General features: G+C 37.3%; 1 protein-coding gene across 1 annotated transcript; it reads left to right on the top strand.

Annotated features, from left to right (window-relative positions):
- Positions 1-18,875: 18,875 nt before the first annotated feature.
- Positions 18,876-19,937, top strand: LOC131681057 (putative nuclease HARBI1). Its single transcript, XM_058961761.1, has 2 exons — positions 18,876-19,167; positions 19,678-19,937. Exons 1-2 carry the CDS (start codon positions 18,876-18,878, stop codon positions 19,935-19,937), a joined length of 552 nt encoding a protein of 183 aa, XP_058817744.1.
- The last annotated feature ends 2,843 nt before the right edge of the window (positions 19,938-22,780 follow it).

Genomic DNA, 22,780 nt, shown 5'->3' with positions numbered 1-22,780 from the left:
GATTGAAATAATGGAAACGTGATAAAGATTTATTGAAAGCTTCTAGGCTAGGGTTGTGGTACCGGTAATACCGATACCGAAAATCCCGGGAATACTGACCCATTTTTGGTACCCTAATACCGGTACTGAACAAAGACCAGTTCCGAATTAATGAAATGAAGAAGCAGAATAAAATATACAATCTGGAAAAAATAACGATTTGATAAAATGATTAAAATATAATTGGAATCGATAATTCACGTGCGTCGGTAAATTAATCGTACCTGAATTTATCCAATCTGATTTTCCCGAATGAATCGAATCGAATGCACGAATTCAACACCGGTAAAAAGTAACCAACGATTCCCAAGAAGCCTTACCCACTATTCTATCATATACGCCAATTCCACATCCATTCTCTGACCCATCTGTCACAAATACTCAGACGAACACATACACATACGACTAGCACATAACAATTGTACACTAGTACTAAAAACTACAATTATTTTAACATAACACAACTAATAGGGTTCAACTTATATATATTTTTAATGCGCCTGCGCAATTTGACGAGAAGCCGACCAATGAATCGACACATAATGACCCCCACTGCTACCGTCTCCTTGTTTCTACCGATTATGTCTACGTCGTCAGCGAAACACACGAATTTGAGCCAATTCTTGGGGCATCTCTTCCCGGGTTCAACACACGGTACGAACACCAAAAGAAAGGCTGTTAACAGGGAAAGTAGAACCTGCACACTATCCCATCAAAGGGGGACAGTGACTGACGACCTCTTCGAAGTTAACCGTCTTAGTTAAGAAAAGTAAAAATGACTGTAAGAAAGGAGCCTTCCGAATACGGAAATATTCCTCGTTTTTGTTTCTGGTAAAAATTACGGGCTGAATCGTGTACGGAGTTTGAGTTGTCCGCGGCAAGCTGTTGCACAAAATTGTTTATATATACGCCATTTTTGTTTACTTTGGCATTCAAAAGGCTTTTTAGTGTTTAGTAAATATATGTTCAAAACTGCACGAAATATAGTTTGTTTCTCTTGTTGTTTTCATGTTAAAAATAATCCTACAAGCATTTTTAATGAGCAACTGATGAGTAGGTCCGCCTAATAAATTTCTTTACAATGGATAAACATTTCTTTTAAACCTTATGTTTATAAACTCGAAATGAATACATGTCGCCTATCAATACTTCCCTCTCTCATTCTGAAAATTGAAGACTTTTTCGAGTTCAATAAAGGATACGGAAAAATTGTAGGCACATTTAAAAGAAATATGTAGAAAGAACAGCTCATGTTAAAAAGAAGGAAAATATCTACAGAATGTTTAGACCAATAATAACAAATATTGTGAATACAATAATAAATAAACAGTATTCAATTTAAGGAGGCTCTCTTATATAATTGTGCCAAAAGTACCTAATGTTTGATATTTTTTAGAAGAAGTAAAATGACTTACATATGTGCGCTATTCTTCAAAACGTTTATTAAGATTTCATCTATAAAATCAAAATTTTCGAGTATATGGTGCCATATCAAGATTTTTCGAATCTTCGGGCATTTAAGGCAAATTTAAGAAACAGCATGTTTTTCGGTGACCCGCAAAAATTGCATCTTGTTTGATTTGAACAAATTATCAGAAGACTGGTGAGGAAGATTGCAATTTCAAATCACCGAAGACAACGATCAGGATATTTATTCAGTATGCTGAGTGTGATAAAACAGTTCCTGACATAATGTGTGACGCGTCGGAAGAAACAGAAACGCAGAAGCAAGAAGTGGTGCTCCAGCCAAATATTGTGTTATTTCAGTCTTTTCGCATAAGACCGAATATTCATGATGCGAAATATTTGCTGTCAGGCATTCAGTGCTGATGTCATAAAACAAATTAGCCCAGGCGAAATCAGTCATTTTTCATGAAAGCTTGTAACACGTGGTTGATCCTCATACTATATATGGACGATGAGAAAATCAATGTTCGGCTACAAGATCTGATACCACTTACTTCCCAGCAAACCACAAATCGTATATTAATGTAGAAAGAGACTCGAAAATTTGTCTACAAAAAATCAAAATCGATTAGTTAGTCTGTTTCAGATCGAAATTAGAATTTTATTAGAAGAAAAATAATTTTATAACGACAGTTTGGTCATAATCGCTTTGTTGTATAAATTGCATCGTGTTCGATCGGAAATGGTCATAGGGCCCTGACAACTTACATTCATATAGCTACAAACATTCAAATTCACCAAAAAACATATTTTCGTGCTCATTCAACCGTATTGTACTTCAAACTGTGTCGGATTTATAGCTTCTCAAAGTTGTTTCTATGTGTTAATTATACAACACAAACTTCGATATAAAGTTAGATACGATTTAACAAATCATCATTGCAATTCGTAAAGCTGCGAAGATTTATCGGATTAACGTTTCTCCACTTACGTTACTTCCACTCCACTAGACGAAGAATGATGACTACGAAATAATACCTAGTTTCCATGATTGAAATACGTCGTCTCTATAGTCTGGTAAATCGAACAATAAGCACGAAAAAGCGTGAAAAAGTAAACAAGTAAAAAAAAACAGTAAAACAGTGGTTTTCCTGAGGTGTTCATCAATCCACGACGCTCGCATATTTCAATTTTTTTGACATATATAAACGTACATAGTACATAGTACTTTCCATCGGATGTCAATTGATGCTAAACCACATATTAGTCAATCAATCATAATATCCTTAATGTTGTAACCAGCACCAGCATTTTAGTCGCTATCGATGGTTTCCAATTAATGTCTATGTAAGTTTGAAAGCGACGTGACGATACAGTAAACGGACATCAGTGGGCTATCACGGAGAGCGCCCAAAATGTTGTAGCTAGTTGAGTTTATAAGCTAATAAGGGATTAGTGTTTCGATTTCATGTTTTCTGTATATGATTTATTTTTGTCATTATGGAATAAAATGAGAGAGATAATCAGAGATCACGGAGAAAAAGAGAGCAAAAAGGATTCAATAAATTGAAATCGACTCAACAGCAGCTCTTCTATATTTTCTTGCACTCTGATCTTCTCATCTTAGAAAGACCCTTAAGTCTTCGTTATCCGTAGGGCTTTGGTGCGTTAGGTCAACAGCTTCAATTGATTTTTAGAATTGTCTTAGATTTGGAATTGTTTGCATTGAGAACGTTTCAAAATTTCATGTAGTTTCTAGTGATCATATCAAGACGTCATCAGAACTAAAAGCTTTATGCAAAAAAAATTTAAGCCTCTCCCGAAAGAAAATCCTGGCTACGGGCCTGACTCGAAAATTTTGATTTTATATATGAAACTTTAATAAACATTTTGCAGAATAGCGCACATGACTAAGTCATTTTACTTTTTCAAATTATCAAACATTAGGTACTTTTTGTACAATTGAGGAATTCCACGAAGATCCGTCCGAAAATAATTAAAAACCATCTGCGATGCCACATGCTTCGTGGCATCCGGGTGACTTAGGCACCATTGAAGTCGATCGTCGAGCAGTTGTAGAGGCTGCCAATATTGATCGGCTGAGCATAAATTCTGGTAAAATAAAGTAATATTTGATAGAGAGCCAGATCGCCAGCACGGTGTTGGTTCCGAGATAGAAATGGACGCTGAAGTCGCGTAGCCTACGGACAGCCACAAAACTTTCTCCGTTTGTTATAGCTGTTCGGATCGAACCAAGAAAACTAATCCTCAGAGCAACTGTATTCAGCAGCTTGAAGTTGTAAATATACTTTTAGGTATTTTATTAGATTTTTAATTATTTAATTTGAACTTACAAAAGTTAGTGTTATTTCACGTGGCCCCTGGCTGGCATTAGATTAACTACAGTGATCCATCAACTAGTGTATCATAAATTAGATCCATTTATATTTTAGCTAGGAAATGTATAAATTATTGACCAACCTTCTAGAATGAATGCAAGTATCTAATCCAGTGGCGCATTAAGTCGATTTACGAATTGTAGATTAGTTTAATCAATTGCAACCTATACTTTTAAATTTTAGGTTAAATTCACAAATTCTTCAACAATTCAGATAAACTTACGTAAATATAATTCGATGTTAAACCTCTAACATTAGTTTGGTATTTCTACCTATTCAACCAATCTGTGATCATAAACTGTGATATTAGAGTTAGATTTAGGTTTAAAACAATTTTAACAATCTGATAGCTTCTAAAACGTGGCTTCAACTTCTGCTTTGTTCTCGTCGCTGTATATGACTATATGAAGTTGCCAGTCTGAATCTGCCTGCTATCATTTTGCCGCTACTCAATCAATAGTGGCTGCGTTACTAACCATGGGCGCCGTCCCTAACAATTCCCCGGCCCGTAATCCTGTTCCGATGTCGAGGTTGCTGCCCCCGACGGGAACAGCGTTACTACCAATGTTGCTCTCGTTCATTTCCATTACTGCAAGTTTGGCAGTAGCTCTCTTGAAGAATCATTGCTTGGCGAACTCGTCCATCACTGGCTATAATCGGCTCCTCAACTATGCCTCTCACCCAACTCTTGCGACGATCACCATCGATAATGTAGACCAAGTCACCCTGCTGCAAAGGTTTTGCTTCGTCAAACCATTTTGTTCTCTGATTAACCGTTGGCACGTATTCCTTGATCCATCTTTTCCACATTTCATTCGCCAATTGTTGTGAGCGTTTATACGTATCACGAAGAGCTAGTCCGGGATTGACCGGAAACAACGACTCTGCTGGTTCATTTGGCGCAATACCACGAATAAAGTGATTGGGAGATAGTGATTCAACTGGTGAGTCTCTATAGGAGTACGTTAAAGGGCGGCTATTAATCATATCCTCCGTTTCAGCTAGAGTCGTCAGTACGATTTCTTCTGTCAATCCACTCACCATGTGGTAATTCTACATTTTTACGAAATGTTTTGATTTCATCTCCATACGATTCGCTTTGAGCTATTTTAAACAAAACACTTTCCGCTTTACGGAATTCTTCCTGCTGTAATGGGACTCGTGTAGATGGAATCACTTTTTTTTATCAACCGAGTTTGATTTGCTGTTGGTTTCAGTGATTCAATTGGTTTTCCGTGAGCTTTTTTGCAACAGTTCGAGATAAATCTGTGCACACAGGCTATTACTCGTACCAGAACATTCCATTTGGAAATGTTGTGGACTTTTACAAATGGTTCGGTGAGTTTCACTTCATGGAATAAATGTATAGCTTCATTTCTGTTTCGATGTTCGTTGAGATAAGCTCTTGCTGTGGGCACGATGTGAGCAATTGATAAAGAAAGCCGTCTCCTTGAAACCATGAGCCTGTCGGAGATAAGTTTGGAAAACGCCCCCACTTCGTCAAGCAGTCCGCAGTGTTATTTTTCGATGGAACCCACCGCCAATCTGGTAGTTTTGGTCAAATTGAGAATCTCACCTACTCGAAATCCGACATACTGGCGATATTTGCGCGGATCTGACTGGATCCAAGACATGACTATTCTCGAATCTGTCCACATGAAAACTTGCTGAATTTCTAACGAATGGTTTGACCGGATCGTTTCATCAGCCTTGCCGCTAATACTGCTGCTTGCAGCTCCAAACGCGGAATCGTGAGTAGTTTCAAAGGGGCAACTTTTGAACGTGCCATCACCAGCGAACATTTTACACAACCTTCAACCTCGATTCGTAACAAACCTGCACAACCGAATGCATTTTCTCCAGCATCGCAAAACACATGTAGCTGCACCGGTCCAAATCTGTCTGACGTCGTACTTCCAAAATAGGCTCTCGGAATCCTTACACTACTGATTTCTGGCAGCATATTTATCCACTGTTTCCATTTCTCGTACACTGCTTCGTCGATGAGTTCGTCCCACTGACAGCCAGTTCTCCACAAGTCTTGGATCAACATTTTTCCTAATACTGTGAAGGGTGCTAATAATCCTAGCGGATCGAACAACGACATAACTGTGCTTAAGACTTGCCTTTTAGTAGGACGATAGCCTGCAAGAAACGTAGCTTGCACGGGCATGGAGAACGCTAGTTCGTCTCGTCGTGTATCCCGTATTAGCCCAAGGACTCGTTCATTTTCTGTTATTTTATCTTGATGAAAACTGATCAACCGTTCCGAAGCTGGCTCTCCTAAACGTCGCAGTACTTCTTCTGAGTTGGAGGCCCAGTTTCGGATTTCAAAACCTCCTTTTGAATGTATCCATCGAACTTCTGTTGCACGTCTCGCAGCTTCCTCTACGTCGTCCACGCTGTCGTAGTAGTCGTCGACATAACGTCTATCCACAATTGCAGCTGCAGCCTCCGGGTAGACGTGACTATATTCTTCAGCGTTACGGTTCTTGATGAACTGTGCGGATGAAGGAGAACAGGTCGAGCCAAATGTTGCGACGTCCATAACGTACACATCTGGAGGGTCTTTCGGGTCGAACCGAAGCAGAAAGCGTTGAGCTTCACACCAAAAAAAATCTGAATTTTGTCGTTGACGTAATTGCAAACATGACACAATTCAACAAACCGTAATTTACGAAGTGACTTAACATTACCGTGTTCTGTTTAATTTTACATGAAACATATACTTTACATGCGCAATGACATAAAATTACACTTCCTACCATTCAGAACAAACGCTGTATGATGAGTAAAATTACATGATTTACGAAATTCAACGTCATGTAAAATTAAAATCAAACGTAAAACTAAGTCATTTTTGATGCTCGTATATGTCAGGGTCAGGAGACGTAAATTTACACTATTTTTTCTAGGTGTGTTGTTTGTCGTCTTCACGAATACGCAGCTGGTGGTACATTTCGCGTATATCCCCACCGAACGCAATGCACTTTTCGCGAAATTTGCTTATAACGGCCGGAAGAGATGTCAGCATATCAGGGCCCTTAAGTAAATTGGAGTTGAGAGAAACGCCTCTCACACTAGCCGCTGCGTCCCAAACCAAACGTACTTTTCCTGGTTTTTTTTTTTTGGGGTTGAGGACAATGCCTAATGGGAGGTACCATACTCTGGGTTGATCGACGATATTCAGTTCATTGAGAGACGCTTTGTGGCAATATCCTTTATTTTGATAGTCAATGATTTGTTCAAAAACATTTTGTTTCAGAGCCGGATCTTTAGAGAGCCGCCTCTCTAGAGCCATCATGCAGCGTGATGCCATGGGATAACTATCCGGAAACGAAGTGCTTTCGTATCGCCAAATCAGACCGGTCTCGAAACGATTTCCAATTCATTTCCCTTTTTTTCATAATATCCCGTGCACGGCGTTCTTCGTCTGATTCTGGGACTATCAAAGCTTGCGTTGAATATTCTTCTAAAGCATACTGCGTCCGAAGCAATTCATGAAGGCCTTGATTGGTTACGGGATTCGAAAGATGGTGGTTAATAAATACTTCCGAGGATTCTCTTCCGTGTTCTGGACCGTACATCGTCCAACCAAGAATCGATAAATGTAAATTATCTAGACCAATTAGTATTTTTGGAGCTTCACCGGTGTGGTTCGTTAAAGCGAACGCATTGTTTCTTCATTGCGGCTTACGGAGGCGTGTACCTTCGAACACGATGGCTGATTCATCTCACTCTCTCGTTCTAAATTACTGTGCTCCCGACTTTCAATTATAGGTTTCTTGTAGTCTGGACCAGAACACGATGTCTTCTTTGGGACTGCACCCCTGGGATCATTTGGAATTTGTTGAATCCACTCCTGCACGTCCTTTCGAGTGGTGTTCGCATCGTAGTCTACACCGGCTTTTGGTTCAGTTCTGTCCTCATTTTCTGAAATTGTTCCCGAATACTTTTTTGTTGCTTCAGAAATTCCCTTTCATTGACTAGTTGCTGCTCTAGCATTCTTTTTTCCTGCGCTAGCTTTCTCTGCATCATCTCCTTTTGTAAATTACGCTTGTTTTCCATAAGTGCTTCTTGGATTTGGAGACGCCTTTCAAAAAGCTCCTGTTGCTCTTTTAGCTCCTTTGCAGTCGACATCTGTTCCTGAGCAATTTGTTGAACTGAAATCCCTGCCGAGGGTATTTCAGTCTGAGTACGCCCCGTATCTGAGCCACCTTCGCTCTTCGAAGGTGTTTTCTTGGCAGGTCCCTTCTTAGTGGGCACCTTTTTAGACACTTTCGGGACGTATAACAAACCACTACATTTTGAACAATTCCACTGTTCATTTTTCACCGTCTCCGTGACGCCGGCACAGCGATAATGTGCCCAGCAATGTCACATTGGACCATGTCATCCGCGCTATCCACATCTTCGCAAAACATACAGTTGTGATTGACTGTTCCCGCGGAATCTTCTGCCATTTCGAGGTTAGGTTCGATTAACTTTTCTTCAAGTTTGTTCGATCCGAACAATAGCTATACGACAACTTCTTGAACCGGCTGCATGAATTTTAGTCTTCATTTAATGACCCAATTATGTTGAGGATATTTTTGCACTCTGGCTGTAAATTCGCGTATCGAGTTCTCCAAGAAGGAAATTGAGCTGGTTATCAATGAAGCGTGGTCCAGTTCATCTTCAGTTTCTAAAAGTGGAAAGAATGATCGTTGAAGTTGCGCATTTAAGTACACTGAAACCTCCATTTACGAGCTCTTTTTTTACGTAATATTCGATTTACGTAACTTTTTTACATTTCTTATAAAAGAAATGTATAGAATTCGCTCAAACTTTCAAGATTTTTTCCGAGGCCCGGAGGGCCGAGTCTTATATACCAATCGACTCAGCTCGACGATTTGGGACAATGTCTGTGTCTGTGTGTGTGTGTCTGTGTGTGTGTGTATGTAACGGACAAATTCTCATTCGTGTTTCTCAGCAATGGCTCAACCGATTTAATCCAAACCAATTTTAAATGAAAGAACTAAAAAACAGTATGAACGCTATTAATTTGTTTTTGATTCTGATGTTTAGTTTCCAAGATATGAATGTTTGAATGCGTAAAAATGGCGTTTTTTGCAGTTTTTTTAAATTATCTGCCGAAATTGATAATATAGATTAACAACTTATATGTTTTTAGACAGCTTTAACGAATACCTTTCGAACAAGCTATAGATTGTTGAAATCGGACTATTATCAAAAGAGATATTAAACATTAAATACGGACGAAAGATTTTTATCATTTCCCATTGCCAGAAATATGACCAAAAACATATAATCTATTATTAACGCCAAAACGGCTTATTTTAGGTCAATTGTATCTTCGGATAATTTAATGGAGGTAATATGCCCTTTCTTTTGGTATTGTGCTGTTGCTGATTAATCCCCCTATGAGTGAGATATTTTCACAAATTTTCTTGGAAGTGATTATATCGAAATGATGTCATCAGCAAATTTGTAGCTCTTACTTTTGCGAATAACTTTACTGAAGACTTCAAATATCTATTTTGAATACTTTAAAAGTTATGGGTTGTTGTTTGTTGCTTACTCTTTGTTGGCTATTTATTGTTCAATATAGTAATAATCCATTGAAATAAGCCAAACATTATTTCGATAAAACGAATTTTTTATTTCATTTTTCTATCTACAACCGCTAGAAATAATCACCGAACACTTCCAAGTTGTCTGGAAGGAACTTGATAACTTATCAGTGTAAAAATGTTCGTTTGTGCGAACCTTCTGACTGCAATTTTTCTTATAACTTATAACCATCGGATCGATCTGAAACATATCGAAAAAAGAAAAGCGAAATAAATAACCCCAAGTAACGGCATAGCCAAGAGAAGGTTTTGGAGTTTAACACCATACAACCCCCCTCCCCCACCACACCCAAAAAAAAAAATTGGATTGAAGTTGAAAATTTATTGATGAAGACTGATTTAATTCAATAATACAATAACAATTATCTGATCCGTAGATTGATAACCTGTTGTTGTAAACATCATGAGGACTTTTGATAAATTGTCGGAATGGGGTCCTGATATGTAACTGATAACTGATTTATTGGTCTTGATTTCACAGTTGTCTAATAGCATCAATATCAAATTCCTGCCTGAAAACATTCCAATAGAAAATTCCAGAGTTCTGTAATCAATAATAATCCTCAGATTTCTTTTCAAATTGAGCTCGCTTTTGTAGAGATGTACTGTAATAAGGGTCTTTATTTAATAGGAAGAGAAGTTAAAATTGATTTAATGTCTATGAAACATAGAACTGCTCACCAAAACATTGCATAACTTTCAACATTTGCTAAAAATGTTCTTGCCTTTCTCATTCACTCTAAAATTCGTCAATCTAATCCCGACCCGGAGGGCCGAGTGTCATATGCCAATCGACTCAGTTCGTCGAGATCGGAAAATGTCTGTGTGTATGTATATGTCTGTATGCGTGTATGTGTATATGTGGAAAAAAATTGACCTCTGTTTCTCAGAGATGGCTAGACCGATTTGCACAAAGTTAGTCTCAAATGAAAGGTACAACCTTCCCATCGGCTGCTATTAAATTGCTGCTATTGATTGGACTTCCGGTTCCGGAGTTACGAGTTGAAGAGTGCAATCACACAGCAAATTCCCATATAAACTGAAATGAAAATTTTTCAAAATCAAATTTGTATTTTGGATGCCAAATGACTTTAAAATGCATGAAACATTAAAATGCATGACAAAAATTGACTTTTTTGGACTTTGGATGATACCGGCCCGGAGAGAATATGCAGTGAGGGGTTGCTACTTAAAATTAAAACTAGTTTAAAATTTGTTAACAAGTTGAAAATTTTCGGCAGGACCCGGATCTCCCGGATCTTTCTCCATAATCCGCCGCTGGTTTCAAGCGATGTTTCAGTATCACATAGTATCTCAAGATCGTAGCTGTCGATCCGTTGTATGTATGTGCAAATCGTACTGAACATGTAATATTCATTTCCACCATTGTATTGAACATAACCAGCCATGGAATCGTAGTCTGGACAAATGAGACAAGCACAATTGCACCACTAGGTGGATTAAAACAGGTTTTTATTTTGGGAATGCGTCGAGTTGAGACGAAAACGTAATATGATTAATAACGAGGATAACACTTTCCGAATGTAGAGAGAAATTTATGAAAAATGACGATTTCCATTCGACTCTAGCAGGTCCTGATCGATTTTGATGGGCATTTGATTTTTGTTGTATGACCAATTATATGTATAGGTCAAATGTTCAAAAACAGTAATTTAAGGTCAAGATAGCATCATTTTGAAACCGCCAATTTCGGAAGTTTAGTATCTTCAATGAGTTTTACAAACGTTAAACAGCGCATCATTTGATAAAATAATTTTGACGATATATCGTCCAAGAAGTATTTATGGTGAATTTTCTCGGGTTAATATTCATGACAAGTCTCAACAAATTCGCTAAAGACACGAACTCTGTTACTATTTTCTGAAAAATTAATTCTGCATAATTTTATAACTTCAAAAATTACGGTTTCGGAATTATGCCGTTTGGACAGTAAGATCGATTTTCACCAAACCCCCACCAAACCGAATTTCTGGCTACACCGCTGACTTCCAGTAAGTAAAAACAAAGTCGTTCTACACTCGTTCACAAGAAACGTCTTCGAATGCTGAATATCTATTATAATACATTAAAACCCCGATTTTATCAGCCAAATATGAACATCTGTTTGATGGGCTCTAGCAGACGAACAAGACTGAATTCGAGTAAATCCTTTCTTGAGCACGTTTTCCTTATCATGGAGATGGAAATATGTAAAGTAAAAAGTTCATCATAATCAGAAATAGTTATCAGACTACATCAAGGGACGAGAAGAATATTTTAACAGCTTCAGTTTATTATAAAGAAAAAAATTTCCCGATTTAGTCAATGTACCCATTTTGTCAGCCTAAAATACACCATGAGACTGATAAAAATGGGTCTTTATTGCATGTATTATTCACTGTGTTTCACATTAATAGGTATATTTCACTTTTGGGGATTTTTTTATTGCATCGAACTACAACAATTTTTAGGTAATTTTCAAGGGGTTCTTCCAAAATTTGGCGAACCTATTCCAATTCGTATACCAATTAATCGGTATACTTAAGGGTTTATATGTTGCAGATAGAGAAAATACTGAAATTTTCAGCTTTTTTCCTACACAACATTATTAAACACTTTTTCCTAATAACTTTGTGAAAATTATAAACTATTTGAAATTTTTTAATAGTTTTATTTTTTATTTAACCGTGATTTTTTAATAAATAGTGACCATCGCTTCACAACGTAGTCTATTTCTCATGGCTTGCGGTGAGCACGATCTCTCGAATTGCTGAACTGAAAATTATGGAATAGAAATTAATTTTTAGTATTCTTTACAGATTTAACTAGCCGCGCAGATAGCTCTGAATTAGACCCGCTGGTGCCCTAAGACGATTTCGCTAGATTTTCAGAGCACTGTGCACCCAGTGTATTAACGCAAGTGACGGAAGGTTATCGAAAAGTTTCGCGAAAATGAAAATTTCAGTAATGATGATGATTTTCCCAAACGGGTCGTTTTCGAGAGGTTTTTATTTGTTCTTTGGCATTAGGATTAGCGATAATAATTCAAATCAAGGATACTACTGGGAAGTCACCTTTAGAAAAAGTCGATGTCGAAGTAAAATTTGGAACTATGCACGCATGAACTTCAGAGATAACGTGATAGCAGGAGCTGCGATTTCATTTCAACGCTTTTTTGTGAAAAGGGCGATACTTACAAATGTAAACATAAGGCTTTTTTCATACATGCGAATGAAAACTTTGAAACGCACAAATTAACCTACAAAATTTGGATTCTACGATATTGCTTTCTTAAACTACAGCAAAAAATACAACGGGCGAAACTGTATTTTTGTAATTTAAAGTTTCGCCCTCCACGCTCCATGCAAACAAACAGGGCGATACTTTTTTTGCTAGCAGTTTATAAGCGAAACTGTCATTTTCGTATTTTTTTAGGATTATCAAGCTGATACTAGCTGTAAATAGTAACAATGATCGCTATTGAAAAAAACCCGGACGAAATCGGTGGTGTAGAACGGTAGTTATTGTAAAAAAACGTAAGAACGATACTTCAATGCTGATAGGTGGGACCGAAAAAGTAAACAATCGCCAAAGGGGCGATACCATCATTTTGTAAATTTCAATAGCAAAAACAAATTTTAATTTAATAATTTCAAATACTTTATGAAGTTTTGGGTTTCGATCACTGAATCATGCAATCTAGGATGTAAAAAACACAATAGTTCTTAAATAGGAATTAAAAGTCTGGAAATATTCACTGTTGATTTTCTTTGAATGGTGTCACTGCTAGTTTCGCCCTTTTCAAGAAAAAGCGTTGATTTCTTAGTTCTCAGTCGCGTTGGTGATTTGAGTAAAGTATAAACTTCAAATCGATTAAAAAATGCGATTTTTTTGGCTCAGTACAATATATAACCCCTTTAGGAAAATTCAGTTTACCCACCACAATTTAGATATATTATTAACAGAGCATTAACAATAATTCGTAGCTATGTCTATTTTATGGGCCATTTTTTCGCTTCCCATTGATTTGATTTGAGATTTCTAGAACTGATGTTGTCCTGCTGATTTGAGCGATTCTCTGAGTCCTGCCACTTTCCCATGTAGTATGTGTTATCAAAAACATCGCGAAGCATCAAGTTCTAAATGTTCTCAAACGATATAATATCCGAAGAGAGTGATAAGAGTTATAAGAAATGTCTCATCACACTGTTAGGTGGATTAAAAGCGTTTTTTACGAACTAAATTCGAAATAACGAACTCTTTTTGGAAAGTTTGAGTTCGTACATTACAGCATGAAGTTATATACTTATGTATTCTGAGTTAATTGTTACTAATATAAGTTGGGTATTTTCGGAATGGAGTTGACGAGTGTATGACAGAAATCGATGTCTGGAGCCATTTTGGAATCCAAGATGGCGACTTCCGGTTTAGATAAATTTTCTACAACCTCAACAATATGGGGTTTTTTCGGAATGAGGTTGACGAGTGAATGACGGAAATCGATGTATTGAACTATTTTGGTATCCAATTCTCTATAACCTCAACAAAATGGGTATTTTCGAGATAGGGTTGACAAGTGCATGACGGAAATAGAACCCATATTGTTCGATATCAAGAATAATGCTCAACCGGCAATCGTCATATCGAACTTGGAAAAGTTTCCAATTGTCCATTTTCAGCATCTACTTGGCAAGCCCGTTCCAAAAAAAAACCCATATTGTTAGGGTTATCGAGAATATTGCTCAACCGGAAGTCGCCATCTTGGATTTCAAAACGGTTCCAATAGGGAGCTTTAGGAGTGTGCGGGTTAAGGCATATTCTGATGCAGATTAGTACCGTGAGTTAATATCTCAGTCCTTTTTAAACTTTTTCGTCCGAAGCTATTGAAAAAAACATTTTTTAGTTTGTTTCCTTTTAGGACAATAACACATCCAAACCCATGCGACTTGCACGACACTATAGGTTGCCTTATCAGATCTACCATATTTTTCAGATAAAACTTGGGATGGCAGACTGCTAGCGGATTGAAAAAGTACCAGATCATGCTGTGTGGGGTGCTGTCCCGGTTAACAATGAGGCGAACGAGATATTTGCAGATACGTCATTTAGTAGGACAACTGTCAGTTTGCTGGTTGAATTTAATTTGGTTTTTTTAAATTCAAAAATCATAAAAGAATAATTAAGGTTTAAGAATGATATGAGTGTACTCGTAAGGACACCTGCTATCAATACATATGAAAAACTGACACAATTTTTCCAAATTAAAGATCCCTATTGTCTATTTTCAGCATCTACTTGTCAAGCCCGTTCCAAAAATCCCCATATTTTCAGGGTTATCGAGAATATTGCTCAATCAACGAATGTTAATAAGAATGTGAAGCAAACTTTTTTTACGAACTAAATCCCAAATAACGAACACTTTTTTTACGAACTAACTCAATTTACGAACCCCCGGTTTGGTTCGTAAATGGAGGTTTCAGTGTACCAGAAGGGTGGCTCGACTCTAAATGCATTTGAAAAGGATACAGCAGGTATCGATAGACTAAATACCAACAAGGAAGTAATTTTATTCGCCCATTAATTTGATCTTGGTAGAGTACTCACCAGGAAAACTTATAAAGGTTGTATCAAAAAGCTATACTCTCATCAACTGAGCATCCCAAGTAACAATTGAAGTTTTATAGCATGCTACAAGTGCATTCTAAGTTTTATCAGTGGGTACAAAACTACCATAAAACCTCAATTGTTACTAGGGATGGGATCTACTGTTTCCATTCTGCCGCGAATACTCATATTATCAACGTGGAACGAATACAGTATCGGTTTTGAATCAGTTAGTCAATCGAAATTTTGTTAAATTGTCGAGTGTCAATTGCAAACCAAATTTATTTAGTTCCTGAGCAGTATTTAGTGAAGATACTGAAAAAAACCCCAAATTCCAATTCAGCTCTTTATTAACACGAGAAAGTGAAACTATAATTCCAAAATAGCGAAATGCTACAAGAATTAGGATTAAAAAAAAAATTCCCATGCCGCAATTCCTAAAAAAATTGGATTCTGATGGGTTAAACTCAAAATCTACGAATCTGACCCCTTACGAAAGTGGCCATACTCTGACCAGTATAGGGAAACGAACCATCGTTTGGCATGATAGCCAAACGCCAGTGAGTATGCAACATGTTTTTCCTAAAGGAAAAAAAATGAAAAATAGGTATCAGTTACTAATGAGTGGAACACCGACTGTTAAAATCCAATCGCGTTAAATCGGCGCTATCTTAGTCCTGTCACTAAATTAATGACGGATTCTAATGAGACGAAATTGAAACGCAAATTCCATAACTAATACAGTTATAGGTTTAATGCTCTTAACGCGCAAATGTCTTTTCAAACAACTTTACAATTCGTAGTTGCTACGCCGTGATTGACCAGAACAAGCGAAATTGCTCAGAGAATCAACGAATGGGGCCTGGGAGTAGCTATCCATTCTCAATGTGCACGTTTCAAGAGTTCTACACGTTCAAATGTCAATAACGGCGCCGGGCAGACGTGCCCTTACAGTCTTCGGGGAAGGAAAGCAATGTTAGTGTAGCAAACGTTGTTATGGAGACCGTGTATACCTGTGCATCTCCACGTTTGCCACGCGTAGGTGTTTTTGTTAGTAGAATGGGGTAAAGCGTTACACAAGCCTGGATTCACCTTGATAAGTGATACGATCTATGCAACTCTCAGAAGTGTTATCATGTGTTTATTGCTCTGGGCAGCCGGCTGCCGAGAGTTTGATAGAGTTATCGTTTGTTGAATTAATTTGGAAACACCCGGTTTACAGAAAAGCAACTTAAACTCCGGACTGCCGACAGTCGAGAGTGTTGCTTATGTTTAATAGAATCAGGCGGTATGTGAACAATGTTATTATTCCTTGTTTCTTTATTCCGGCGAAACACGATATTCCAAAAAGAATTCAATATTTTAAAGAGCGATTACCTTCAGCATTTTAAGAGATATGTCGAAATAAATGCGGTAATACCTATGTAATTGAAGACTTCGCAATACAAGCACTATTTATCGTATACAAAATTTGGTATTTATATAGCAAATAAAATGACGCGAACACTCCTCTGGAGATCGCGTAATTGGCTCACTGAACTAACGGCCGCTAGTGCTTAAAGACGGTATAAAATAAGCACCTGAAATGACTAGCTTTTCATGTCGAATATATAATCGATGAAGCTAATTTTTACAATAAATACTAGAACAAGATTGGAAACAATAAGAACAAAAAGAAACTAACCTGTCACCTTTTACGTCAATAATCAAGCTAGAATATTGTTATACTCATGAAGAAATATGGTTAACATGACAATCAATAATGTAGTGCATGCTCTACGTTAAGGTAAATGAAAGTATTCAATATAGTGAGATCAATTAATTTGATTTGTTTTAATTGATTTATTGGACTAAAAGTAAGCCAATTAATACGACAATGAAGCATATGTTCTTTGTGCTAATATGACTGCTGCAAATTGGTAACTGGCTTCTGATTCTTCTCATGAGCTGTCAATTCTCAAGCCTCATATATAATTCAACAGTCATCATTTCACTCAGGCAAGATCATGCGTATTCCTCACGCACAATACCCAATGGATTAGTTTCCTGGTTGGTCAAATAGACACTGAACAAACAAAGAAATTAGTTTGATCAGTCCAAATAAATGTCAGCTCGATTGGCATCAACCGGCGGATACTTGTTCCCTTACAATGCCATCAAATCAAAGAACATTTAAAATTAGATATGACAGAATGTGTGCAATTCTGAATATAGTAAAATGAAGACTACTAAATTCTTTTAAATCAAATAAGACCGGAAAAATTAGTTGCATCACGGAGAACTGACATACAAGTAAAGTTTTCAATTTGTGTAAGAAATAAAACTGTCGCTTTGAAATGACAACAGCAAGTAGCAACTTGCCACTGGCTGGCGAATCGATCAGCCAGCGATCGCTGTACAAGACTTGTACGTAAACTTGGATACAATGGTGACTCACACATGCAAACCTGTACGCGATGGTGATTTTCAACGGGTTTTCATTTAAATGTTTACACAGGTTTTTCGGGATAGTTTCTTCTAGCTTATATGTCTATTCTCTGTGGTTGCATAACCAAGGTGGTTCATTTCCAAAGATAGCACTGTTCATGAATCACCTTATAAAATATATGATAAGGGACGTGGATGAAAATAGCTGACCACCGCAGGCACTTAATCCAAAAAAGTCATACTTTTTTTCAAACAATTTTCTAAGGCTAAAAATATCTTGACAAGTAAAATGTATAGAAATGGAAAAGGAGCTCGAAGCGCAATGCAATACCAAATACAAATTATATTAACATATTTGTATTTGGCAATACTGTGCAAATAATAATAATACTGCAGATGATCTTCGAAACGATTTTAGGAACATACCCTACCATAGTTTTTGGTAGACACGTGAAATGCTGATTATTTTTGCGAATATGCGATCCAGAAAACGAATGAGCAGACGATTTTTTATCGTGAACTTTCTAGCGACGAAAAGACTATCCAACCATGCAAGGTATACATAGTTCAAAACCAGTTTGATATCCTGATAATGATGGCATATTTCCAAAAATCATAGAAGTTATGGAAGATTTGTCAAGCAAATATATTGGCGGGAAGAGATTGTCAGCCCGATTCTCTATTCCGACGGATCCGTGTTTCGTTCGAAACTAATATTTCGTTCGACTTCGAAAGTGGTACTCTCTATTCCGTTCGTTTAGCATGTTTCGATCGATTCATTTTCGGGAGCATTGCAAATTTCGAACACGTTTGGAAATGTCAACAGGTTCTCATTTCGTTTCGTAAATAAACCAACCGCAACAGTGCCAAATTATTGTTTTGCATTAAAAATAGAGAATTAGGAGAAAAACTATCGATATTCTTGATGGATTCGTTATTGATACCGATTTTGGCAGCGCAAGAAGAAATCGGTTTACTTCGCCAACACCGAAGAAACCTCCGTTTATCATCCGATCCGATTCAGATGATGCGTAAGTATCCAGTTATTTCTCAACTAAGTATTTTGATATATTTTGTCTACGGATTTCCTTTATACAGATTCATAAAAAGTTTTCGATTAAATAAGGAAGCTTTCCGGTACGTTTTGACGGAAATTCAAGACGAATTTACTTATGCTAGAAAAAGCAGTCTATCCGCAAAGGAGAAGTTGGCAGCGTGTTTGAGATTTTTTGCTGAAGGAAATTATCAGCATGGAGCGGGACGAGATTTTCATGTTTCGATTGCTCAACCAACATTTTCAAAAGTAGTGGCTGATATACTCGAAATATTGGAACGAAAACTTTGCCCAAAGTGGATATCCCTGGAAATGTCTCCAGAAGAACAGTGTCGTGCCAAACTAAATTTTTATCGGAAATCAGGGATTCCAGGAGTAATAATGTGCGTGGATGGGACACATATTCGAATCATTCCGCCTGCGCAAGATCGCAATTTGTTTTATAACCGGAAAGGTTTCTACAGCCTTAATGTTCTTGTTGTAAGTTGCGCTCCTATATACAACACACTTTTGAAAATATTTCCTTTTCAACAGGTATGTGATGATCAACAAAGGATTCGTTTTGTCGATCCGAGCTTCCAGGGATCTAACCACGACTCTCACATATGACGAGTAAGCCCAGCTCGAGCCTATTTTGAGCAACAACTTCGAAACGGTGAAGTTAATACAAAGATTCTAGGTGAGTTGAAATTGAAACCTCTATCAACTGACATCTACACCCAGGCAAAACGTATAACGAAATTCATAAGATATATCTTATGATGCATAGAAAAGTAACAAAACTATGTTTTCATAACATTAACATGAAAAACATACGGCTTTTATGATTATCTTATCACTTTATAAGGTATTGCATATGCCAGTCATTTGAATTTCATACGAGCATCTTAAGATTCTCATAAACATATGAGAAATATATAATATTGTCTTATGATAAATCTAAGATGCCTTATGGAACATGAAATCATAGCAAACCGATTTGACAAAATAAATGCCGTTTCATAAGATAATCTTATGATTTTCATACGTGCTACTTGTGGCTAAAAAGTATACGATATTCCTATGAAATTCGCTGTATTTTTTGCCTGAGTGTACCTGTATATATCCTACACAGGTGATGCGGGCTATCCATCAGAACCTTGGCTAGTAACGCCGTTTAGAGCTGCTGAAGAAGGAAGTGTAGAGAGTGACTTCAACCGTAGACATGCATTAGGCAGAAATATTGTCGAGAGAACTATTGGTGTTCTCAAGAATCGCTTTAGGTGTATCTTGGGCGCCAGGCAGCTCCATTATGCCCCAAAGAAAGCTGCGCAAATTATAAATGTCTGTTGTGCGCTGCACAATATATGTTTGGAGTTTGGTTGTTCTCAGTAATTTTTATGAAATAAACCTTGTTGTTCTATATATAATGTTGAGTAAAACTGTACTATATATAAAGTTGAGTAAAACGATCGTACTTGAGTATGTGGGAGAAATAAAAATCAGAATTCAATTTCGAGTAACTCTCTGGTTACCATTTGGGCCCATCTATGTATCTGAGTTGGGAATTGATCCACTGCTTTCCTTCCATTTCCCAGTAGATGACAAACCACCCGGTAAGTCCAATCCTGAATAGAGTCAGTATGGAACCTCGAATGCAACAACCGATTCCGAAATGGGTATAATTGGGCAGGAGACACTAAATCTAGATGTACCCATGAAATTCACATACTATTTGTATTTGTATGCTTATTTGTGACAATAGCCTGTTAGCGTATTTACGTTATATCAGGTCAAGGAAATATTAGTGGATGTATTTAATGGTTTACATTGTGTGATTACAAGGAATCAGTAGCAACTGGCTCAAATGGCACGTTCCCCATGTTGATCGGAGATTTGTCATGATTTGTCCTTTCATCATTTCCCTGATGGGAAGGATTGGGGAAGGTAAGGTAAGGGGTAAGGAAAATAGCGATACAGAACAATTAAAACGGAGCATTCTGCACCCCCGGAAAGGTGCTGAACGATCTGCAGTTGCTGCAATAGTAGGAATAAAACTTCCAACCCCCGCAGGGATTTAAAATTTTTATGTAAACAGTGGACGGAATATCAACACCCCCGAGGGCATATTGCGATAACAGAACGACAACACCCCCGAAGAGACATTGTCATTCAAATACGGCTTAAACTATAGCTCAATACCACACTGGGTTAGGAACAATACCATATCCTTGAGTTTCAGCTCTCTGTACATAGGTTTATCTATGTATGGAGAACCACAAATCTTTGATTGAACTGTCAATTGAACTTCTCCCTTCTGCCACCAAACAAGACACCCCTATACCAGTATTGGTATAACAATTGTTGTGTACATCCACTGAATATACTTGGGTTTGAGTCCCCAAGATTTGCCGAAAGCCCGTCTACATTGGCCGAAGGCCATGCAAGCTTACTTGATTCTGAAATCGATGTGAGCTGTCCAGTTAAGTTTTGAGTCAAGAATTGCCCTTGATCTGCTACAAAAACTTCAGAGTTAAAGACGGACGAGCTCTGGTTGTAATCCTTCGTTGCGTGAAAAGTACCATTGATATTTAATTTGAATTAAGTAATAGTCCAACATGACACCATTGCTCAAGGCTTGTTGCATCATATCAAAAAGTGTGTTAATGCAAATACCGGTGAACACTATATGATAATCATCTGCGAAACCCAAGCTCAATAAGTTTCCTCAACAAGCCATCGGCGACAAAGTTCCTTAAAAGTGGCGACACGCTCCACCTTGAGGACATCCGCAGACACTCAGTTTCCTTATCTCTAGTGTCTTAAGGGGTTGTATATGTTGAGATGCAGGAAAAAAAGGAAAAGTTTGAATTTTTGTAAAGGGATGTAACCATATTTTAATAAAATACTTGTTATACGTCTAGCGTCGTACAATGGTCAATTTTCAAAATCCACTTGAGAACATAAAAATATTAATAATTGTCCAAGTTACAGCAATTTCTGCAAAACGAGTTTTTTTAAAAAAGATTTGCTGTGACTACGATTCCAGTCCAACAGCTCAAAAAAAAAGAAAGAATAAAACTAAAACAAATTCATTAGTATATGTACCTGTGGTATCCTTGAACGATTGATTAAAACAAAATTCTTCAAAAGCAATGAAATTGAAAGACGGATAGGTATTCTAAAGCCAATCAGCTATAAACTTAGAACGGGAAACTAGGACTAGGCAGGCGCATATGGACATGATCGAAAGGAAATGTGAAGAATCGTTTGCCATCTGCTAAGTAGGAGTTGGGCGTTGCACCCAAGTCTACCGCATGGTCTTTGATAGAAAATAGCTCATCATCATGTTTTACCGCCGACGGCCGTTCTAAGTTTATAACTGATTCGCTCTTGAATACCTGTCCGTCTTTCAATTTCATTACATTCGTTTATCTTAGTCTTAAATTTGCAGAAAACAGCCAACAAAATCGATACAGTAGAACCTTGCGGCAATTAAAACATAGTAACAAAGACATTTTTGGGATACACGATTTCGAGATAATCGCGTTTAAAATTTCAAGTATAAGCCACACCTCCGTAAGGGAGCCAGATTGAAAACGCTATAACTTTGCGTCTACTGCTCCGGTCTCTATAAACATTTGAGATAACATTCTTAAGAACCTAAACTTTACGATAGGAGAATAAATATTTTTTTGAGTTTTTGACCTCAACATGTATAACCCCTTAACGATGGGCACAGACGTCGGTTGCTAAACATTGCGTGGTATATGGAGGTACTCCATGACCATGTGCTGCTTCCAAAATGGATTCGAAAGACACGCTGTTAAAAGCACCTTCAATATCGACGTAAACTCTGGAGAAAATTTTGAATAGGACGTAACAATTAGAGATTCACTTTGGGATCTTTCTCTACTGTTCATTACTCGGTCGTTTCAACATTTAGTACTCAACTCCTTGCATAATATTCTAGCAATAACCATCCGCTTTCGATATGTACTGCAAAATTAGTGCAAAGTTAACACTGACGTCGTGACGTCGTAATGAACGAAAGAGAAAGTAAACAAAGAGAGGCTCTCAATGTTACTTACGTCCTAATCTAAATTTTGCCACATCCAAAATTGTTTTAAATGCCTACACCCAGGCAAAACGTATAACGAAATTCATAAGATATATCTTATGATGCATAGAAAAGTAACAAAACTATGTTTTCATAACATTAACATGAAAAACATACG

The sequence above is a fragment of the Topomyia yanbarensis genome, chromosome 2, assembly GCF_030247195.1.
Source record: "Topomyia yanbarensis strain Yona2022 chromosome 2, ASM3024719v1, whole genome shotgun sequence".
In the NCBI taxonomy this organism is placed as follows: domain Eukaryota; kingdom Metazoa; phylum Arthropoda; class Insecta; order Diptera; family Culicidae; genus Topomyia; species Topomyia yanbarensis.
This window is presented reverse-complemented; position numbering and strand designations above follow the sequence as displayed.

Bases quoted from the DNA above. Each gene is read 5' to 3' on its own strand.
- LOC131681057 (XM_058961761.1), top strand. From the start codon at position 18,876: ATGTCTCCAGAAGAACAGTGTCGTGCCAAACTAAATTTTTATCGGAAA. The intron at 19,168-19,677 runs TATGACGAGTAA...TATCCTACACAG, and splicing joins ATCTAACCACGACTCTCACA to GTGATGCGGGCTATCCATCA.